At 44.8% G+C, this 24,240-nt stretch overlaps 1 protein-coding gene across 4 annotated transcripts in view; it reads left to right on the top strand.

Annotated features, from left to right (window-relative positions):
• The window catches only part of GRM3 (glutamate metabotropic receptor 3), a 120,255-nt gene that overhangs the window by 64,432 nt on the left and 31,583 nt on the right, over nt 1–24,240 (top strand). For all 4 annotated transcript variants that reach the window (XM_048500860.1, XM_048500858.1, XM_048500859.1 and 1 more), the window contains exons 2-3: nt 7,977–8,582; nt 21,580–22,435. In XM_048500860.1, the coding sequence (XP_048356817.1) occupies nt 8,121–8,582; nt 21,580–22,435 (1,318 nt within the window). In that variant the 5' untranslated portion in view covers nt 7,977–8,120. The remainder of the gene's footprint in view (nt 1–7,976; nt 8,583–21,579; nt 22,436–24,240) is intronic.

The following is a 24,240-nucleotide window of genomic DNA, read 5'->3' as shown; positions in this document are numbered from 1 at the left end:
CAGATCATGGTTGCTTTACAGAAACCTGCAGAAACTTGGAACACTCCCATTTCATAAGTGCCTTTAAACATTATCATTCCAATCACTTTGAATTTTATTTCTCAGGACCTAATGTCAGAAGCCAATCCTTTGATGGGAACTATCCCATCTGGGGTGATATTTTTAAAGAAATTATGTCCCATAATATCCACCCTAATTGTTGTAAATTTGACATTGCCAGACTGTGGATTTTGCCCAAAGGAGTCATTAAGATAAAATTAATTTAATATCTTTCAGTTAATGCTAATTGGGTTCCAAAGGCAACTATTACCTTGAAAGGATTTCATGTGATCCAAACAACAGCTTAAATTAAAGTGGCTTCACAAGAGGACATCTATAGGGAAGTCTTCTTGGACAATTTGTCATATTGGTCATTTAAGAGGTTAGCACAGGGACCTGCACAGTTATTGGTTTCTTTATGTTACAAAATGCTTCATGGATTCCAGTTTCTTTGAGAACACACTTCATTTGGGGGGTGCGGGGTGAGAGGGCAACCTTGTATTTGATACCATTTGTAAAATAGGTACAGACCTTCAAATGCTTTTGGATTTTCAGAACTGGTATATTTTTCCTGCGATTCTTAAATATCATGCTCATCAGTCCACAGGAACACATAGGAACAAAATACCCAATGTTCAGGGGGTCTACATGGACCCTAGGAAAAGCAACTGGAAAAAAATAAAAACACCCCAAACTGTAATCTTCTCAACCATAGATCAAGTCTTGATCCAAAGAGCAGTTAAGGAGGATAAAACAAAAATTCCATTGTGAAATCCACCCAAAGGAAAGAAGCTGTGAACAAAATGCAAAAAGATCTGAGAGGGCAGAAGGAACTAGCACTTTTCACACCTCATGACTCCTACATTTTCTTTTCACTTTTCATTGCCTAATAACCCTTTCTGCTGTTCCGTGTAGCCTCAGAAAAAGATGACTGCTTTTACTCATCCATCTTTCATTGGTTTTTATTACAAGCAAAGCTAATAATCCGTTCGGATTTCAAGTATTATTTTTGAGGATCTCATTCGTTTCCTGAATTTAAAGAGATTTCTTTCACTTGAGCATTTGTGAATTTATTATTCTCTTACCACCATTGTGTGACCTTGGGACTGGTTAACAATTTCACAAGAAGGACATGGCCATTTGCCATTATTTTTTGATTTTGTTCACTGACAGTCAGGTTCTGAGGCAAGAGGAAACTGCTGCTACTTGTTGGCTTCCTGGATACAGCTGGCTTTCCAGTATGGGGAGCTTTTAGTCACATCCAGCTTTTATATTTGTGTGTGATATACTTGGATACAGCAAAGTTTCAGAAGCATTTTGGATAACACATATTAAGTCAAATATCTAGCCAAGGAAACCTATTTGTTTATTGGGTGCATTTTTATCCTTCTCTTCCCCCAGTGAGTTCACGGCAGTATTCATGGTTCTTCCTTCATCCGTTTTATCCTTTCAACAACACTATGAGGTAGGTTAGGCTGGAAGAGAGTGAGATCCCCCTGAAAATGGATATTTCCGCTTACCCATCCTAGTCCACCATAATGTTGTGCATTAATATGAAAAGTGGAATTCATGTAATTACACATAGTTTTGTGGCAACTTCACCGGCTATGCCGCTAGGCTGAGGCATTATTTCAAGATATGGCCATCTCTGCAATTCTTCTCACTGGCTATGGAGCTTTGGAATTCTAGATATCTAAATAACCTTCATGCCAGTTGGTTGTGGTGGGTTTTCCGGGCGGTGTGGCCGTGGTCTGGTGGATCTTGTTCCTAACATTTCGCTTGCGTCTGTGGCTGGCATCTTCAGAGGTGTATCACAGAGATGAAGATGACACCAGACCACGGCCACACAGCCCGGAAAACCCACCACAACCAGTTGAATCCGGCTGTGAAAGCCTTCGACAAAACCTTCATGCCAGTTTAGCACATATGAGTTAAAGCATAAACATGCCCACAATAATGGGAAGCACACAGACAATCACAGATTTGTGGAAATAAGCCACATATCACGAGTTTGAAGTTGTCAGATATGTGACATTAAGTCAGTTCGAACTTATGGTGATCCTATGAATTAATGTCTTCCAAACATCCTATCAATAGCCTTGCTATTGATATAGCCTTGCTATATAATAGGTGTTGCAAACTGAAGTCCATAGTTTCATTCCATCTCACATTAGGTCTTCCCCATTTCCTATTACTTTCAGACTTTCCTAGCCTTGTTGACATCATCAGTGAGTATTATCTTGTCGTGATATCACGAAAGTACGATAGTCTTATTTTAGTCATTTTAGCTTCTAGGAAGAATTCAATTTGATCTGATTTAGAATTAAATATCTTTTAGGCAGTCCATGATATCTATAAAACTGTTCTCCAGTGTGACATTTACACTAAAACTGTACATATTGTGAAAACATAATGCTCCGTGAAATGGAAGGATTTGATTGGTTGCTTGGCAAACTCAAGGATCAGACGTTAGAGTTTTCCCTTCATCCTCACTCAGGTTTTCACAAAATACCCTTACTAGAACTGGCCCTGGGGCAGCTTTGCCTTGGTCCATCTGAAGGCAACTATTGACAAAGCCAGTGTGTGCCAAGAAATGGGAAAGATTAGCTGCTATGCTATAGAACAGTGGTGGCGAACCTTTGGCACTCCAGATGTTATGGACTACAATTCCCATCAGCCCCTTCCAGCATGGCCAATTGGCCATGCTGGAAGGGGCTGATGGGAATTGTAGTCCATAACATCTGGAGTGCCAAAGGTTCGCCACCACGGCTATAGAAGCAAAGGGCAGCCTTTGTTTCCAGCCAGCTTGGTGATGTGAACAATTAAAACAGACCAGCAAACAACTGCAATTTAAAATCAATTCTGCTTTATCGTTTTTTAAAAATATCTGCCACAGTCCAGCAATTGTCAAGCAGTTGTTCAACAGAGTTGTTGAAAAAAATCCAGCTAATAGCACAATGTAATTTGCTGTGGCTTCTGCTCACTTGCAAAACACTTGCTGTGTTAATTGTGATTTCATGCACCACTGACTGCCATGGCCAGGAGGGAACATCCAGGAGATAGAACAGCTCCCCTTCTGTCGCACAGATGTATATGTGTTAACTTTTTAGATAGGCTACAGAAGCTAATTGTCTTAAACCTTGCAGATAAGAACCTTGGTAGGCTGACAAACATTTTCTCTCTTTCAGATTACAGAAGTTCCTCATTCTTTTCCAGCCTGGTGTAAACATAAATCCAAATTGAGTTGTATCATTCCAAACAACAGGTGATAAAAGTTCCTGCATATAAAAAATTAACATGTTAGGGAGAAGGGTCCTAGCAAGCCTCATTTGCTGTTGTGCTAGTTTTCTACTTGTGGAAAAGTTGCTTTTCACAAGAAAACATTAAAAATGTTATTCCCCCTCCTGCTACCTGAATTGGTACAGCCCACCCTACCTCTTTATGATTTTACAAGTCCATTCCCACCTTCTTCAGTTGCATGCATAGGTCAGACTCACTTCTTGGTTTTGAAATCTCTCTTCCCTGCAATCCCCCATGCAGAAGGGAGAAATTAGACTTGCCCAGTTCATTCTTTTTGCCTTCCAGATGCTTTCAAACATGACTATTTGCCCCTCTTTTACCAGATGTTAATAAGGTAAGGGTATAATGTGGACTAACCATGTTGGCCCAGACCCTATGTCACTAGGGACACTGACAGAAGAGTAGTTAACTATGGAGAATATAACAAAAGCTTTTTTTCACTAAAGATATTCAAAGAACATGGAACAAGAGACCTGGTTAACAGGGGAAATGATGGAGGTAAAACACCTCAGCCCCTGTTTGTGCTTCATCTTCTCCCAGAAGGGAAACTGTGTAAACCTTCTTAAGGTAACATAAATTACTGGGAAGTCTTCAGAATCAGCAGAGTTCTCTGCTCCTGTTATTTTTGTGTTATTTTTCCCCCTTGGGGCTTTTACACTTCAGAGCCTGTAAAATCACTAACAATTATACCCTGAGAGAACAAGGTCTGTTCCGCACAGCACAAAAAAAAGACGCCTGTGGGACATCTTGAAAAGAGGAGACTGCCTCTTTTCCATCCACACACCCAAAATAAAACGTCCAGGAAATTTCTTTAAAAGCGGCAGCTTCTGGTGTGTTTTCTACATCGCAAAGGCGTCAGAGGGGGAAACAGGCTGTTTACTGCCCGACCGTTTTGCTTTTTCGTCAGTTTCACTTTCAGTCAAGTCAAGTAGTATTTATTGTTTGAGCCATTGGCTATAACATCCAAAAATACATACAGTTAAAACATTCAGATTAAAATAATAAAAATTTCACTTTCAGTTTTGTGTGCACCTGAAGGAATTCTCCCTGCTGCCATTTTCTGCAGGTTACTCCTGGACATTTGCTCTGCAGGTTTCAATTCTAGGCATCTTTTCAACCCAAAAAGTTCGTAGTTGTACACAGCTGGTCTTGCCAATTCCAGCAATATATACCGGTAGTCTTTCTTTCATAACAGAATCTTAGCCACTCATAGGATTTCCATTGAAAAGCACTGAGTGGTAGACCTGTCTTCTGTGGTTCCATTGCTTTTCAGTAGGAGACCCCTGAGCGGCTAAGATTCTCTTCTGTGTGTCTGCGTATCTTCAAAGATAGCTCCTCCAAAAAAGTTTTAAAAATAGGGAAACTATATGCTTCCAGAATCTGGACATGGCCCATCCACCCTAGTGGAGGGAGGGGGAGGTGAGTGAGTGAGTGAGTGAGTGAGTGAGTGAGTGAGTGAGTGAGTGAGTGAGTGAGTGAGTGAGTGAGTGAGTGAGTGAGTGAGTGAGTGAGTGAGTGAGTGAGTGAGTGAGTGAGTGAGTGAGTGAGTGAGTGAGTGAGTGAGTGAGTGAGTGAGTGAGTGACTGGCTGGCTGGCTGGCTGGCTGGCTGGCTGGCTGGCTGGCTGGCTGGCTGGCTGGCTGGCTGGCTGACTGACTGACTGACTGACTGAGTGAGGGGTGGCATGCAAGGGAGGGGAGGGAGAGGGAGGGGTCCCGGCATTTGGACATGGCCCACCCACCCTAGCAGAGAGAGGGGGAGGGGAGGGAGGGAGGGAGGGAGGGAGGGGTGGCATGCAAGAGGGAGAGGGAGGGGTCCTGGCATGCCACCCTAACCCTGCAAAATAAGTAAGGTATTGCACCTTAAACCGTTGGTCTTGGGCCCTGTTGCAAGTTCCCACATACCGTGTTTCTCCGAAAATAAGACAGTGTCTTATATTAATTTTTGCTCCCAAAGATGTGCTATGTCTTATTTTCAGGGGATGCCTTATTTTTCCGCTCCACAGCTGCATGCTCTGGTTGACGGGCATGCTTCCAAACAAAAACTTTGCTACGTCTTACTTTCGGGGGATGCTTTATATTTAGCACTTCAGCAAAACCTCTACTACGTCTTATTTTCAGGAGAAACAGGGTAGGCACAAACCTGCATGCTTCACTATGTAGAAGTAGAGGCAGGGTTTGCCAACAAACAAGAAACTCAGGTTATACTCTCAATGCTGTGCTCAATATTTCTTCATCCTCATCAGGAAGCTTCCTTGTTAACCTTGAAGGCTGTGTTGTTGCACCGGTGAAATCAAAAGACATGAGATCAGCAAAAGAGAATAATTCACAGTGGCAATGTCACATCATCTGTGCAGGTGGGACTCTGGCTGCTTGGATTTGCTCTGGTTGAGGCTATACGCCAGTATGGCTCTGAAGTGCCTGAACACTCTGCAGAGCTTTCTCTCAATTTAATACTTAAGAGATCGGCCAACCAAATAGCGGAGGAGGGGGTGGAGGCTCCAGAAGCAAACAACCTTGTTTCTCCTCCTTTTTTGGAGTGTTAAATTTTAATTTTATCTCTGTTAAATTTCTTAGCACTCTGTTTTAAATAACATTAAGTGTTTCTAAATTATACATAGACCTGCAAGCTTAATCATCATAAATTCTGCTTTAAGGAAAAGGTAAGTACAGGCATAAATTATTAAAGTGTTCTATGTAAATATTATCATACTCGAGAGGGTGCGCTCCCAAGTTACAATTTAAATAAATGAAATTGGAGTTGGTGGCGCCACTAACACCACAGCCCAAAAGTGATCTGAAATATTGGTAAGAAAATTCTCTACTTGGAAAGTTCTGGGTGCCTTATATGTCCAATAATCAAAGTCTAGCAAGCAGTGTGTTGAGCTACCTGGCTCTGAGTCACTGCCTACTCCACAGTCCAGCCAAGACACCCAACCAGTTGCTTGGGGTGGCACAGTGAAGAACGTGTTGGTGCACTGAAGAGTGACAACATGCTCCAAGCTATCACTGTCCAGGAAGGGTAGAACCAGGGGGAGACTCAGAGCATCAAAATATAAGAAGAGCCCTTGTGGGCTCAGCCCATCTTGCTGAGAGTTGTGTTTCCAAGAATGGTTGGTCGTATGCCTCCAGGGAACTCATCAAACAGGGCAAGAAGGCAGCCTTCTTCACCATTTGTCCCAGTTCAGAGACACAAGTGCCCCTGAACATGGCACTTCCAATAAGATCAGCCATAGAGTGAGGGGTAAAACTGGATGTGGGATAAATATTACAGTGGGAAATGCTTCGTTGGAATCAATAAAAACAATATTTGATTGTATTTGAGAGTTAGCATGGTCTAGTGGTTAGGAGTGGCAGACTCTAATCTGGAGGACCTGGTTTGATTCCCCAATCTTCCACATAAAGGACAGACTCTTATCTGGTGAATTGGATTTATTTCCCCACTCCTACACATGAAACCTGCTGGGTGACCTTGGGCTAATAACAGCTCTTTGGAACTCTCTCACCAGGTGTCTGTTGTGGGGAGAGGAAGGGAGGGAGACTGTAAACCACTTTGAGACTCCTTACAGTTGAGAAAAGCAGAGTATAAATGCAAACTCTTTTTCTTCTTTTGATTTGATTTCCAACCCATCCTTTCCCAACCAAGGTTGGGACAAGGCAAATATAAATCAGACAATGAATATATACAATAACAAAAATCAAGCAAAAGAACTCAAATGTTGAAGATGAAAATGAATTGAAAATGAAAGGAATTGTCATGCACACCCCTACAACTGGTAGCTCTCCAGCTAACTAATGTGAAGAGCTGTCAGGACACTCACCGGGCAGCTCAGGAGAAGAAACCGGGTAACTAGATCAAGGTCCTCAACCTTTTTTTAGCCTGTGAGCCCTTTTGGGATTCTGCACACAGCCACAAAATGTCTGCTGCAGCAGGAGAAGCCAGCTAGAAAACATCTGCTGCAGTTGTGCATGAAGACATTTGTGTGGTGGTGGTGGCTGCTGCCAAAGCAACATTTTTAAAAATCTGCATACCAATCAAATCATCAGTGGCCTCATTTGGCCCTGCCCACTTTCTAAAAAAACACTTGGCAGGTGCCAGGGAACATGTCAGCAGGCACCATAGTGCCCACTGGCCCTATGTTGGGGTCCCTTGACCTAGACGGTGTCCACCTCTGGAGAGATATCCCACCTTTGCATGGTCAGAACTGGCAGATTGAATCATTTGTTAAGCTGTAAATGGAGGTCTTCTAGTGTGTGCTTCCTGGACAGGTACTCTGCAGAGTTCCCTCCCTTCTGCACCTCCCTACTGAAATGTCTGATTCACAAGCAGAAATTTGGTCATGCTGGCAGAGTGACCATTGTGGGAAAGGTCTAGAAAGGGCTAAATGCCCCATCCCAAAGCTTCATGTGAACAAGGGAGCCATGGGGAGAAAGCACATGAACTGAGCCATGTATCAAAGCCCTTGTGCTGATTATTCAGGTGATGGTGCACACCTGCTCCTTCATTTGGCAGTCCAGTGATGTACAACCAGGCTGCAAGGTCCCATGATACCTTAGAGACCAACTCAGTATGTTTTCAGTGGGAGAAAGCCATCATGACTTTTACTTCAGCCTTTTCTAATTCCTTTCATCTCTTTAGAAACTTGATGGAAGACCTGTGGACTTGCTCCTCCCTTGCCAACGGGATGCTGCTTCATATATCACAGCAATCTGCCAGGAGGCATGAAGGTCTCTAGCGCTCTTACGGAGGGTTCTTAGAGCCACCAGAAGACAGCTGCTGAAGATGTTTGCCAAGGTGCACGTGCTTGCTCTGGTCTTGTTTTCCAAAGGATCCTTCCTTTCGCTAGGTGACCACAATTTTGTAAGGAAAGAAATTAAGATTGAAGGAGATCTGGTTTTTGGTGGTCTGTTCCCAATTAAAGAAAAGGGCACTGGAGCTGAAGAATGTGGGAGAATCAATGAAGACCGAGGGATCCAGCGCTTGGAGGCCATGTTATTTGCTATTGATCAGATCAACAGGGATGGCCATTTGCTCCCAGGAATTAAGCTTGGCGTTCACATTTTGGACACCTGCTCCAGGGACACATATGCATTAGAACAGTCATTGGAGTTTGTCAGGGCATCTTTGACTAAAGTGGATGAAGCTGAGTATATGTGTCCTGATGGGTCGTATGCAATTCAAGAAAACATCCCGCTACTCATTGCAGGTGTCATTGGAGGCTCTTACAGCAGCGTCTCCATACAGGTGAGACATTCAACTTTTAAGAAAAATGACTCATCCTTCAGTCACAGGAAGGACACCAAGGGGGAAGCTTACCTGGGAGCCTGTTATCATCAGGAAAAGGTGGAAAGGATAACTTATCTAGCTTTGCAGGTAGAAAATTAGGCCATTCCGAGGCTGTTTCTGCACAGCCACGATTGGGGGGTGCGTTGGCATACATGACTCCGACGCACCCCCCCGGGACTGTTCGCATGAACGGTCCTGGTAGGGACGGGGAAGACGGTGCAGCCTGCGTGGAGGCTGCGCCGTCGCCCGAACGCCTTACCTTCCCTCTGACCTTCCGGTCCGTCGCCCAGGCCAGGGGACACGCCCCCCTGCCCTGCGCAACAGCTCTGGAGTCGCAGGGCAGGGGGGCATGTCCCCAGGCCTGGGCAACGCACCGGAAGGTCAGAGGGAAGGGAAGGCGTTCGGGAAAGGGGGGATGGTGCCTTCCAGCCGCTGCCATTCACACGGCAGCGTTTGGAAGCCACTGTTTCTGAAAAACCTAGCCCAGGGAGCGAGGTTCAGAAACAGCAGCTTCACGCCACTCGGGGGTTGCGAGGCCACCGCTGCTGCGATGCAGAGGCGGCACCCATGCAAACCCCTCCCCAGGGACGCTGTTTTTAGCGACCCTGGGTCGCTGTATTCCGCCCGTGCGGAAACAGCCAGATACGCAGAGAAGAGAGTCAGATTCAGGAGGAGAAAGAAAAGATGGTTGGATGGGAGTGGTTATGAGAGTTGAATGTGTATAGCTTAGACTGGGCTGAATCAAGCTGTTTTACTGACCCAGTCAGTTATTCCACTGCTCACCTTCTCCTTTATGACCAAGTCAAGCTCCAAACACTCTAGTAATATTTCAGGGGCTTGCCATAGATCTGCCAGTAGCAATGCATGTTTGGGAGGTGACAACTGGTAAACACTACAACTGTCATCACATCACACGTGCATTGCACAGAGGAGAAAGATGTGCCTCAGGAGCTCAGCTGAAGAGTTCATCTCAAACCCCTCTGGCGGGCATGGGCCTCGGAGGCAACAACAGGTGTCAGTGACAGTTGGAGATGGGATGCACTGGATGATTGCATTAGAACCCTGAAATAAACATGCCATGCCGTTCTAGGCATGAAGAAACTCCTGTTCTGCACATACCAGAGAATAAGGTGGTAGAGTCTTGAAACAGTGGAATGGGCTGTTTCACTTCAAACTGCAGATGGGGAAAGGCACATTATGCAATGTTTCCTGTACAAAAACTCCCTGAAAATAAAAGTAATAAACTGGGGAGAAAAATTCTACCACAGCTGATCACATGCTGAGCTAGGTTTCCTCAGGCACTGAATTATTAAGGTAAGACATCTTTGAAAAGTGTAATTCCTCACCTTTGAAAAATGTAATCCACCACTTGGCTGGCCTAAAGGCTGTAATAAACTACTACTACTACTACTACTACTACTAATAGTAGTAGTAGTAGTAGTAGTAGTAGTAGTAGTAGTAGTAGTAGTAGTGTAATCCACCACCTCTGCCACTTAGTTTGGTCGCACATCTAGATTGGACTCAAGTCCTAATGGAAGGGTAGGGGTAATTTTCCTTCTTTAAGCCCAGGCAGGGTTGCCAGTTTTTGTTTTTGTTTTTGGGGGGGGGGGGGGGGGGGTTGCATCACCAGATCCATGTTGAGAAATTCCTGGAGATTTGGGGATAAAGCTTAGGGAAGACAGAGGGGCACAATGATCACTGTAACCCAGAGATGAGCTGTAATTCTTTGAGACCCCCAGTTTCTACGTGGAGCCTGGCATCCCTAAGCCCAAGGAACATCTGGCATCCCTAAGCCCAAGGAACATCTTTACACATGCCCTACTTACAATGCTATGTGATAGGTCAAAGAACAGTTGATCTAAAAGACAATTGGACCATGGCCAGTTGAACTACATATGAGTGTGTCCTCATATTTTTCCTCATCGAAAGTCCTCTGGAGTAGTTGTGAAAATCTGGGGAGGCCCATAGGCCAGTGGTGCAGCATGTGGTTTGCATACACAAAAGAGTCAGGTTCAGGCATCTACAGCTAAAAGGGTCTCTGGTAGCATGGCTGGGGAAAACCTCAGGGAGCTCTTTCGCCTTGTGTAGGCAATACTGTGCTACATTGTTCAATAGTCTGACTGAATATGTGAAAAATAACTGAATATGACTGTTCCATATGAAAAAAGTTCCATTAGCCTCTGAAATTGTTGCAGATCTCAAGATTGAAGTAAGTTCAGCAGTTGGCTTTCTAGTGCAACTGGGGCCAATTTCTGGAGCTTACCCACTGGCTTCTATTTTAAGGCCGATGTCATATTTCATTGTAAAGGAGCTGGAATTACTTTCTGTCTTGACATTTCATACTGCGCAATAAAGGTTTAGAGCCAAGAACCAGGCAGGTTGCATCTATTACATTTCTGGCCACCCAGCTAGGGGAGAGAGAAAGGAGAGGATGGGAAGATACCACACACTTAGGCCTGCGCTTATGGTATCTTTGATTCTGATACATACTGGGCAGTGTGGGAATTTGCTCTTTTGAAGTGGCTCGGTCATTAAATTGGCCATCACTTGCTGCCTTTTAAGAAGTCCTAGTGATCTCCTGTTCTGAAGCCTCATGTGGCACAAGAAATTGGAGCGTAGGGTGCCTAATTCCAGAACAAAACATTCCTGGAGATTTGGGGGATTGAGACTGGGGAGGATGGGGTTTGGTGACCGTCTAATACAGGGGTCTGCAACCTGCGGCTCCAGAACCGCATGCAGCTCTTTCAACCTTATACTGCTGCTCTGCGTGGCCTGGAGGTTGGAGGGTAGCGTAGACGTGTTCCTCCTGCCCTCCAGAGCAGCGCTGGAAGGAAAGGTGAGTGTAGAGGCCGAACCAGAGGCGGCTCCATGCGTGAGGGCTCCTTTTTGCGTTCCCTCCACTCATCTCTCCTTCCAGCGCTGCTCTGGAGGGCTGGAGGGACACACCCCCGCTGCCCTCTGACCCCTGGAGGTCAGAGGGTAGCATGGGCATGTTCCTCCAGAGCAGCCGCCTCTGCCATCCCCGCAGCTGCCATCCCCCCTCTGCCCCACAGAGCAGGCGGCATGGAAAGGGGGTTTCCCTGCCCCCCTCTGCCCCACATAGAGGGGGTTTCCTGCCCAGCACCATTGTCTCCCACAGCACGAGAGGCGGCAGCACTGGGCAGGCCATGGCTGCCATCCCCCTCTGCCCCACGGAGCCAGCGGCTGCTGGCTCCGTCGGGCAGAGGGGGTTTCTCTGCCTGGCGCCTCCGCCTCCCGGTGCTGGAAGGAAAGATGAGTGGAGGGGCTGAACCAGAGGCAGCTCCGTGCGAAGCCGCCTCTCCAGCTCGGTAGATCTTTGGGGCTGTGGAAAACGAGTCCAAATGGCTCTTTGGATGGTAAAGGTTGCCGACCCCTGGTCTAATAACACAATAGAGGATAATGTCATAAGAGTCCAGCTCCAAAGCAGCCATTTTCTCCAGGGGAATTAATCTCGACATTTTTGATGTAAGGGAGATCTCCCAGCCCCGGGATCCAGAAAGGGAGCAGGAGAGAAAATGGGTGGGGGGAATTATGCAAGAAAACATTATCCTTCATTTCCTGTTCCTCATAACTTAGTTGGCCCACTTGAGAAGACTATGAAATAGGAGCCCAGTAACTTTTCTTTTGCAAGTTGGACAAATCTTCTGAGCTGATTGCTCCCCGAAAAAGGTAGTTTAGCCAACAACGGTAGTATTTAGGGAGCAGGCAGCCCAATACAGAGCCCTGGGTCAGCTAGGGAGGGCACCACCCTGCCACCTCCAGAGGGCTTTTCAGCACCATGGGGATACATAAAACAAAAACTTCATTGAGTTCAATGGGCTTACGCCACCTAAAAGGGTAGTATACGTCCATGCCCCAGGAGCCGGCATTCCAGGAGGCAATGCCAGGGTGAAAGTGACTAACATCAGTTCCACACCCAGCTATGCCCCCTGATGGCAGAGCCACAGAGGCCCACATGCTGTGATGGCAGAGCCACAGGGGCACTCTGTGGCTTCTAGACAAGTAGTTCTAGGGATGGATGAGGATTTTGTTTTCTGACACTTCCCAGCATTGTACTTGTGATGCAGGAGTATGTTCCCCTAATATGGAACAATAAAACCTCACATGCTGGGAAGTTTCCTTCTTTTATGCTTATAGATCAGCAGAACTGGCTTGATCTGCCTGAAATTTGTGGTAAATGCCCTAAATGTCATTGAAGAATGAAAAGGGGGGGGGGGTTTGCATTACCTGATCTATCTTTTTCTGTGGTAGGTAACCAAGAAGGCCAACAAAAAGTCTCATTAACACAATTAATACTAATCAGTTACACATGATAAGTTAACAAGGCTTTAATACATTATAAATAGATTGGTTTTTTTCAGTAAATACAAATGCATTTCGGTCAGTAGGCCTTCCTCAGTGGTACAAATTGTTACAATATATACCTTAAAGTAATATTACTCAAAATACAAGATTCAATATTTCTGACCAACAGTTCATAAATTAGATAATCCCCCTTAATTAATGGAATAGATTAAGACCGCCATGAATCATTGTTCAAACTGCATTTATACCTGGTCCAGATATCTCAGTAGGCAGGGTCCTTGCTTCCTGAATGTGGATATACACACCTTAGAGCTATGATTCATTCAGACCTTGCCTACTGAGATATTTGGACCATGCATAACAACAATCTGAAAAATGATTCTTGATGGCCCCAATTATTTCAATAATGAAGAAGGATTATTTAGTTAATGAACTGTGTGTTTTACAGCTTAGTCAGAAATGTATTTGGAATAATTTTACTTTATGGTGTGTATTACAGCAATGTGTACCACTAAGTAAGGCCTATTGGCAGAAATGCATTTCTTAATTTATCGCATGTGGCCCGTTAGTATTCATTCTGTTATTAGGTTTTTTTGTTAGCCTCCAGACAGCCCCATCCAAAGCCCTGGTGGTGGGACATGGCACCACAAAGGTGCTTCCCCCGCTGCCTCCAAGAGGGCTTTTCAGCAGCATGGAGGCAAACAACAAAAAAAACCACCACCCAAAAGGGCAGCATAAGTCCCAGAGGGCTGGGTTTAGAGCCAAGATGTGGCATAGCTGCCACAAACCCTGAGTGTAAGCTGACTGATGTCAGCTTCACCCCTGGGACCACCCCCACCATGCCCCACTGCACCAACGCAGCTAGCAACAGCATGGGAACACTCCTGCAATCCTGGGTGCCACATTCAGGTGTTATGGGGTGCAGCAACAGCTGCCAACTGGCGTTTCTGCCACTCCTCCAGGGTAAATGCCTAGGGAGGGCAAATCCACTAGTACAGGCATGTGCCACTTCCACAGTGCGATCCCTCCCACCCCTCTGTGTTGACTTTTTTCCCTTTCCTTTTTGTTACCTTTTTCTCTAACAAGGTCCCTCTAGATATGTGACATTGCTCGGTCTCGTATTAGACTGTCCATTACTAGAAAGTGTACTTCCACAATAATTAAATTATTTCACACCACATGTCTAAATGGGTGAGCTTTTGGCTCAAGCAGACCTTCTTCATGAGATCAATAGAAAGCTGCCTCACTCCTAGAGTAGGGGGTAAGATCCTGCTGCAGATAAATATGCAATAGCTATGGTTTATTTTTCTGGCTTAGAAATATCTGTTGAGGGTAGGTGAGTTTGTATCAGAAAAAGGACAAAGTATCTTAAAATGCTGGACTGTTTATAGTGTCCTTGCAGCGAAAGTAGCCCTGCATGTGTCAACAGACAAGAATTTAAGGCCCCTTCAGAACTTCAATTGGATGCATGCTGAAGTCCTCTGTGCAATTCAACCACCTTAGAATGCACATATGGGTCTGATGAGAATTTTACTGTATATGTATCAGCAACCAGGTGAATCATTTAAACACATGAACTGACCCCATGCTTTGAGGAGATGTGGTTGAAGAACTGTTTTGGGACATATGAAACGTGCTGGCCCATATAGTTCAATATTCTGAAAGGTGACGACTCTCCACAATCTGACACAGAGATATTTCCTTGCTGTCTACAGTCCTTTGTTTGGGTGATTGACATTTGGACCATCCAGTCTGTATGCAAGCCATGTCCTCTGCTATAAGCTTGGCTAAATTCTGTAAACAACTCTTGAGGAGCCTTATAAACATTCATGAATCCCTGGATTCAGAATAGAAATTATGAGGAGAAGGCAAATGCCCATCAAGGGGGAATGAAGGGTTGTTTCATCCTATTTAGATATAGAAGGTGTGTGTGTTTGTGTGTAAAGTGCTGACAGGTTGCAGCCAACTTATGGGGACCCCAGCAAGGGGCTTTCAGGGCAAGTGAAAAGCAGAGGTGGTTTGCCATTGTTTTCCTTTGCAGAGTCTGCCTTGGTTGTTTTCCTTCCAAATACCAACCCTGCTTAGCTTCCAAGTTCTGATGAGTTTGGGCTATACCATGCTGCTTTTGCAATCACAAATTCCAAAATATCCCTAAAAGACCAATAGGTATACTCTAATGTCACAGCTGATCTTCATGGCATGGAGCATTTCTGGTTTCACAGTGCATACTGCAAACCCCATGAAATAATTGACATTCTTCGAAGGACAGAACATCTCTCCTTTCCCTTGGTTGTAAATTTCTAGCAGCGTTTGTGATGCCTTTTGATTTCCATCTGGACAGCTGGCTGGCTGATCATTCCGTTGAGCTCCTGCTGTCCAATTCTTGTTTTCCTCATCATTCCCCCACGAAAAAAATGAGCAGTAAACATGGCTCACCCCCAACCCAGCACAACACTCACACCCTGAGTCAGTCAGAGCATTCACAGCATAATCTGGTCTGCAGGGCCAATTAGCATCCTGTTACTGAGCAGCAGTAACAAATTTAAAACCTGCAATATGGCCAAAAAAGAGACATGGGCAGAGCCTGCCTACACATTCACATGAAGTGTTGCTATTTGTTTTAATGTTATAATTATATTTTATCTTTAATATTATTCCTTGTATATATTTTTAATTATGGGAGGGAAGGAAACATTGAAGCTAAGCAGGGTCAGTCCTGGGAGGGGAGACCACCAAGGAAGGTTCTGCAGAGGAAGGCAGTGGCAAACGACCTGCCTTGAATGTTCCTAGGTTGGGTCACCATGTTGGCTGCTATTTGGTGGCACTTTACATGGATACATATTTTAATTGTGGAAAAGAAAAGAACCTTTCAAATTACGTGATCCTTATCCCACTTAAGTCCATGGAGAAAGGGGACAGTTGGAAACACAGGCTAAAATATACAATTTTTGGAAGTCAGGTGAAAGAACCACAGGAGAGAAGAAGGCAAGAATGTGCCAGGAGAGGATATCAGCCAAGTGTCCTGGCAGGACTTTATTTTTTAAAAGGCAGAAAAGAGGCAATTTCTTAAAAGCTGCCATTACGTTTTCAGTCTCAAGTATTGTTATCTGGAATGTGTGTCAAGTCACAGTCAACTTATGTTGATCCCTGAAATTTGACGAGATCAGGCTATAGCTATACGATAACATTCCACATCATGTATTCAAAATATAGATTGGTTGTATTAGGTTGTTATAGGTTATACTGAGGGACTGTATTGATTTTATTGTTATTTTATGCTAGAAGCCACTCTAAGTTCACAAGAGGAAGGGCAGCATATAAATATAATAACTGAATACATTTTATTTGTTTGTTTGTTTGTTTATAGGTTTCTTTTAAACTCTACCTTTCTTCTCAATGGGGACTTAAAGCAACTTACATCATTCTCCTGTCTTCCAATTTTACCCTCTTAACAACCCTATGAGATAAGTAGGCTGAGGGTATGTGGCTGGGCCAAAGCCACCCAGCAAATTTACTGGTCAGAGTGGGGTTTGTTCCTGGCTCTTCCAGATCCTAGCCCACCACTCAAACCACTGACTTTCATATACTGAAGATTCATAACATGCAGATATGTTGTCAGAGTCTTCAGTCCAGAAATGAGAACATTTTAATAATTCCTATAATTACACCATTATAAAGGAAATAATATGTACCAAATTGGAGTCAAATGTTTTAAATAAATAATGTGAACTAATGTTTAATTAATCATTATTCTTAGTATTTCCATAGGATTTCAATGTTCAAAACATTATTATCTTTGCATGGTAGTTAGGGTAGAAGGTTGAAGTTAAAAGGTAAGCCTGAAGTCTGGCTATATATGCCTTCCTGAACGCTCAGGTTAGTTGGAGAGACTCTGTTCTATGCTCCTTCACTGAGCGATATGTGATCCGTGTAGCAGGTTTTCCCAGTTTGTCAGTAACCCTGTGCAACTAACTGTCTGCAAAGAGGCAAAGGGAGTGGTTTGTATGGTATTCTCTTACTCAAGGGGCCAGAGTTGTCAACTCAACAGCAGGGTTCCCATTTTAAAGAAGGCAAAACAGGTTAAAAAACCGAAGGACTCTCCAGTCTGTCTCCTTCTGTCATTGTTTTCAGGTGAAGCCTTTTTGTTTTATTTTGTTTGGCATACCCCCAGTTCCCCACCCCCGGCTGTGTTATTAGGTGTGTTTGTGTTTTTACTGAGTTGCTTATTTTATACGTGTGTGTAACGTAGGGGCAGTGATTCGGGTGAACCCAAATCACAAAAAAGACCGAAAAACCCATATCAGCTTATCTTGGGTTTTTAATTTACTAATTAAAAAACTGGTGTATTTGGAATAGCTGCACAGAGAGAGAGAGAGAGAGAGAGAGAGAGAGAGAGAGAGAGAGAGAGAGAGTGTCCCATGCTGTGCTGGGCAGGCTCAGTTCTCTCCTCTGTATAGCATTATACCCTGTCAAAGACCCTCCCCTCCCTAAACCTTGCTCTCACCAGTTTCATCCCCCGAAAATGTTCAGGACTTTCCCGACTCAGAGTTGATAACCATACCAGCAGTGCATCAGCACTCTCCTCACTGTGCCACAGAGAACCAGTCTTGAGCAGAGGCAAGAGCAGCGACATACAGATATGCATAGGGTAGCCTCACCTGAAGTTAATTCTTCTTTCCCTTTGCATCAGGAATAATTGAATAATCCAATCACAGCTGATTCTGAGTTCTTGCAGAATTACCCACCTCACGGAAGGAGACAGGGTCAGAGAAGAGGCACACAACGCAAGCCTTTATTGGCATACAAAACAGGACAAAATTTTAAAACAAAACAAGGTTAAGAAATCCAGTTAAAATTACTAATTTCCAGTTTAAAATTTGCAAAAGTTTCACAAAAGAGCACATCAGAGCTGTTCAGGAGATTGGGTATCTTATAACACTCATGCCACTGCCAGAGAAGAGGCACAGCACATAGCATCCTCTGGGGATGGGATATTTTGGGCTCCCAAGGCACCTTTAGTCATTTAATCGCTCATGAGCAGTTGCCTGCTAGGGGTAAAAAGCCTGGGAATTCCTGGGTGACACCAAAAGCTGAAGGTCATTGTCAGCAGACAGTGACATATATTTAATGTTCAGTATGCAAAGACACGGCTTCTCAGTTGGGGTGAAGAGGACAGGGATCAGGTGCTTTCCTGCAGGTTTTGGCAGCTAACATTCCAAGATGGCTGGCAGGGTATATCTCCAGACACTGTTTCATTCCTCAGGATTATTTTTTCTTAATTATTTTCCCCACAGGCATAAACAGTGTTAGAAGCTGCTTTGATGGAACACAATAAACTTTTATAATATCACAGTGATGCAATTACGCAATTCCACTCCCAATTTTCCAGGAATGCACTATATATTTCTTTGAATATCTGTCGAATAAAGTCAGCTAACGAAGTCAGCCGCTTCACAGTCTGTAGCTGCAAAGATGAAAAGATGGAAACAGAAGTATGACAGGGTTGCCACTCCTGGACATTTGGGGGAGAACTGGAATCATGGGGTTTGGGGAAGGGAAAGGCACTTAATAAGGATGTGAGTTTCCTTCATCCTTGAAAGCTGCCATTTCATCCACAGGAACCCATCTCTGTAGTCTGAAGATCAGTTGTAATTCAGGGAGATCTCCAGGCCCTACCTGGAGGTTGTCAACCCTACATGATGTTTATGAGGCGTTCACTAGGGCAGACTTGAATGGAGGAATCAGCTGCCACGTATCAAATACCTCAAATAAAACTTTTAAGGTATGATAATCTGCACCCATGTGGTCCTGCCCACATATGAAGATCATCTCCTGAGCTCAAGGTGTCCCTGCAGGTAGGGTGTGGGTTTGCCATTTTTAAAAGTTCCCCACTATTTAAAAGCATTTCGGGGGAAGAGTTTCTAGCTCTGCCTGGTTCCAACTGTGCTGTTTTTCTACTTATGGGGGATTTTTTTTAGACTGGAGAGCCATTAAAAACACAAACCCCCATCTGCAGTGACACAGCCTGTTTAATCACGTCATGCCTCTGCTCTGCTCAGTAGTATGTGTCACAGGGTTGCCAGCTTTGGGTTGTGAATTTCCTGGAGATTTGGAAATGGGACCTGAGGAGGGCAGGGTTTGCGGAGGAGGGACCTCAGTGAGATATATTGCCCTCTAAAGCTGCCATTTTCTTTAGGGAAACTGATCTCTGTAATCTGGAGTTCAGTTGTAATTCCAGAAGAACTCCATGCCTCCCCTGGAGGTTGGCAACTGTAGTGAGTGTCATGGAAGACCTGCCCCCAAGGTATTCATTTGAATAAAGTTGCCTATATAATGCACAGGAAGAATGACCACATGTGCTGACTGCCTCCCAAACCCCACAAGGCTTTGCAGGAGAAACACTGTGTTTTGCTCTGCACCTGCTATGTGGGTAACACTTTATCAGAACATCAGCCTCCAAAGAGCTTGCATGAATGGCTGGCAGGACAGGGAACAGCAGTTCAGCCTATAAACCATCATCCAATTCTGCACAATGAAGGTAGAGAACTGCATGGAGACCAGCCTCCTTACACTACTAGGCTAGAGCAGATCAAGGAATACTGCTAGTAAACAGGTTTGCTCACTAGCAGGACCAGCCTAGGGGTGGGGGGGCTTGTTTTGTTTTTTGGCAACCAAGGCAAACAATATGGTTTCCCTCTCATTCAACAGAGAGAAAAGTGAGAAGTTTAGAATGAGCATTATACTTACTGGGCATTCAAAACAAGCAATGTAAAAGTAAAAATAGAGAATCTCTTCAAAAACTGTGTTTCCTGACAGAACCTACAGAAGAATCAACAGAGGTAGAGATTCGGGAAGTCAGTTAATGTCAAGCTTTCCTTTGAGCAAGTGGTTGACCCATCTGGCTCCCATAGGCAATCACTAGCTGTGGCTGGGCTGGTCATAAGAACAGCCAGCTGGATCAGACCAGAGTCCATCTAGTCCAGCTCTCTGCTACTCGCAGGTGCCTTTGGGAGCTCACATGCAGGGGAGAAAGGGAGTGACCAATTTCCACTGCTGAATTACTCTTACTGTAAAAAAAAGCAATGACCTTCTGCAGCTGTTGCTCCTGAGCACCTGGTCCTGCTCACTTGTATAAACTACTAGGAAAAGCCACTGGTTGCTCTCACCTACAGCTGCACAACAGCCGGGTTTGGCATTCCCAGAGTTGACTCCTTCTGGTTCTTGCCAGTAACATGCAGGGCAGAGAATCTGGTGCCATTGTGGTCTTTTTCCACTTGAAGGGTGCACACATCTTGCCATTAAAGTTGTAAGTGCCACATTCATACATGTAAGTATAGTTGTGCACTACTCTGAATGGAGAGAACATCTGCAGAGAGTTCCAGGAATTTTGCTGGAATAAAGTTTTGTCCTTTTTGTTTTCTTTATTATACTTGTTCTGTTTGTGGCTTTCCCCCTGCTCCCTATTCATTTTAACTGGTTTTAGCAAGAAGATTGCTCCGTTCTGCCTGTGACCTGCTTTCCACTCAATTGGGAAGACTTTCAGGAGGACTGTGTCTGATCTCTCCCCTCTCCCAAATTTCAGGAAGTTAACAATGTCCCTCTTATCAAACAGCAAGTTATCAAAATGATGATCAGATCCAAACATTTCTAATTGCTACCATAGAAAATAGTTGTGATCTGGGTCAAATCTTGATTGCATAGTATGTGAACATACATTCCTACAGATCACATTGATGCACAGATGCATGTTGTTTCTAATGTAGCTAGGTCTATTGCTGCAAGTGGGGAATGAAGAAAGATTTGTACTTCAAACTCATGGAATGCTAAAGGCTGGTTCCCGCAGACACATACATCACAGCTGATAACTTGCAACTGAAAATATAAAGTTATTTCCTTGAAAGGTTCCAGTGGTGCAAGAATTATATGAATGGCCTGTCTTTAATGTATTGTCGAAGTCTTTTACAGCCAGAATCAACTGGCTGTTGTGAGTTTTCCAGGCTGTGCAGTTGTAGTCTGATAGTCTCTCTATGGACACTGTGCCACGAAGCGAAACACATCTTACAGTGACATGCCCCTGACGATGCCAGCCATAGATGTGACTAAAATGTTAAAAGCAAAAACTACCAGACCACAACCACACAGCCCAGAAAACTCACAACAGCTGCCTGCTACAGTCATTAATCTGCAACAGAACATTCATGCATGCAGATTACCACATAATGCTGCAGTTATTGAGTGATAAACATTGAGGGATAAAGATAAAGGTTGAGTGATAAAGATAAAGGTGACTTATGCTGAAGTTGGACAGTAATTCTTGCAGTGGTATAATATGCTTTTGCAATGTATTCATGTCACCAGTGGCATAGCGCCAATGGAGTGGGGGGGTGGGACACCCCGGGCATACGCCAGTATTTGGGCATGGCGGGGCATTCCGGTGCATGGCAGAGGCGCATGGTGCACGTGTGCCCCAGGCGCCATTCAGTCACTCTGCCCCTGCCTGTCACCAACAGGGCTACTTGCCATACATTCAAACTTCCAAGGTAAACTCCTGTAACAGAGCGGGAACCTACAATCTGGTTTGAGATAGCAGTGGGTTTATGTAAGCAATTATATGTTTTCTCCTTTCCAGGTTGCAAATTTACTAAGGCTCTTCCAGATTCCTCAAATAAGCTACGCATCCACCAGTGCCAAGTTGAGTGACAAGTCCCGCTATGACTATTTTGCACGGACGGTGCCTCCTGACTTTTATCAAGCAAAAGCAATGGCAGAGATCCTGCGGTTCTTTAACTGGACCTATGTGTCAACGGTTGCTTCTGAAGGCGACTACGGAGAAACAGGAATCGAGGCCTTTGAACAAGAGGCCCGACTCCGCAACATATGCATTGCTACCTCTGAAAAGGTTGGCCGCTCCAACATTCGGAAATCCTACGACAGCGTCATCCGGGAGCTGCTCCAGAAACCCAATGCAAAAGTGATTGTCCTTTTTATGCGCAGCGATGACTCTCGAGAGCTCATCGCTGCAGCCAACCGATTCAATGTGTCCTTTACGTGGATTGCCAGCGATGGGTGGGGGGCCCAGGAGAGTGTTGTGAAGGGCAATGAACACATAGCTTATGGAGCAATCACCTTAGAGCTCACTTCCCATCCTGTGAAAGAATTTGACCGCTATTTCCAAAGCCTCACTCCAGCCAACAACCATCGCAATCCCTGGTTCAAAGATTTTTGGGAGCAGAAATTTCAGTGCAGCCTTCAGAACAAAAAAAATCACATAAAAACTTGTGACAAACACTTATCTATTAACAGTTCCAACTATGAACAAGAATCCAAGATCATGTTTGTGGTGAATGCTGTGTATGCAATGGCCCATGCCTTGCATAAAATGCAACGGAACTTGTGTCCAAATACCACCAAGATTTGTGATGCTATGAAGAATTTGGATGGCAAGAAGGTCTACAAAGACTTTCTCCTGAAAGTCAATTTCACAGGTAAAAGCTCAGCAACTCTCCTTTGATATACCTGCACTGCTAATAGATAAAAAAATCAATAGTAGCTTACTTAGTAGAAGTCTTTTCCATCTCCAGCAAAAGAAGTTCACCTACTTTAGTTTTTGATGGTCACTTTAGAATTGATTGGTCCAGTGGTTAGAAAAATTGTTGAAGACAAAGAGTTTGAATTTATACCCCGCTTTCACTTCTGTAAGGAGATTCAAGGGGGGTTACAAATTCTTTTCCCTTCCTCTTTCCACAACAGACACCTTGTGAGGTAGGTGGGACTGAGAGAATTCCAAAGAACTGTGATTAGCCCAACGTCACCCAGCTGGAATGTAAGAGTGGGAAAACTGATCTGGTGCACCAGATAAGACTCCACTACTCAGGTAGAGGAACAGGGAGTCAAACCCAGTTCTCCAGATTAGAGTCCACCACCTGTTAACCACTGCACCACACTGTTGCTTACTATACTTTCAGTGAAGGAGTTTGCCAACTGCAGTTTGTCTTATGGCGATTTCATGAGTCAAATGTAAGAACTACAAGTGTCATGTCTAAATTCGTATCTGCAATCTGGTGGAGTCATCTCTTCTATTAAATAGCAGCTTTGAATGGTGGATGGATGGCCACAACCTCCCCATCCTCCAAGGTCATGCAAGGGAGGGGGAGGGGTGGCATGCAAGGGACGGGGAGGAGGCCCAGCATCTGGACATGGCCCAGCCACCCTAGCAAATGGAGGGGAGGGGTGGCAAGCAAGGGAAGGGGAGGGAGGAGGAGGAGACCCAGCATCTGGACATGGCCCACCCACCCTAGCAGAGGGAGAGGGAGGGGAGAGGAGGGGTGGCATGCAAGGGAAGGGGAGGGAGTGAGTAAGAGGTGGCATGCAAGGGAGGGGGAGGGGGCCCAGCATCTGGACAAGGCCCACCCATCCTAGCGAAGGGAGGGGAGGGGTGGAATACGAGGGAAGGGGAGAAGGGGAGTGAGGGGGAGGAGTGATTGCACACTCAAGGGAAGCTGACTCAAAGAGAGATTCTCTCTCCAAAAAAGAGATCCTCCCTAGTGAAGGGAGAGGGGAGGGAGGGGGAGGGAGGGGTGGCATGGAAGGGAAGGGGAGGGAGGATGAGGAGGGAGGGAGGGAGGAGTAGCATGCAAGGGAGGGGAGGGAGGGCCTATCTGAGGTCCATTCTTTCCTTTAACTGTACCATCCCTAAGCTCTTTCCCCAAATCTCCAGGAATTTCCATACCTGGCATTAGCAACTCTAGTACGCTGCCATGAAACTCTCTAGATGGCCTTTGGTATATCACTGGCTCTTAACTGAAGCTATTCTACAGGATTCTTGTAATGATAAAATTGGGCAGTCTCAGTGATGTCTTGGTGGAAAATAGTAAATGCCACTGAAAAAATTAAACAAAGCATGGAGGCATTAGCTTATCAAAATCCCTGAAATTGGAGTTATTAAATATAATTCCTATGATTGGTGTCCCAGATCTGTGAGTCTACTGTGGGGTTTATCTCAGTACCAAACCAATTGCAACTCTCAGTACCAAACCACTTACCCCTGTTTTTGTAGAAGAGAGGACCTGAAAATGTGCACTGCTTTAGTCACAGGAACATCTACAGCAATAAATGATGCTAAGCCCCTGAACAGCTACATGCCCTTAGCTACTCTGAATCAGAGATTCTTGCCTAATCCAGAGGCTCTGGTAAATGCGGAGGGGCCCCAGATTTACATGAAGCTGCTGTATACTGAAGTCTGAACAGTTTTGAAAGGAAGGGAGGCATCAAGATTTGTATCCCTGACACT

This window comes from Sphaerodactylus townsendi, linkage group LG06, assembly GCF_021028975.2.
Source record: "Sphaerodactylus townsendi isolate TG3544 linkage group LG06, MPM_Stown_v2.3, whole genome shotgun sequence".
Lineage (NCBI taxonomy): Eukaryota > Metazoa > Chordata > Lepidosauria > Squamata > Sphaerodactylidae > Sphaerodactylus > Sphaerodactylus townsendi.
The sequence above is the reverse complement of the archived record's forward strand: the minus strand, read 5'-3'. Positions and strand labels throughout refer to the sequence as shown.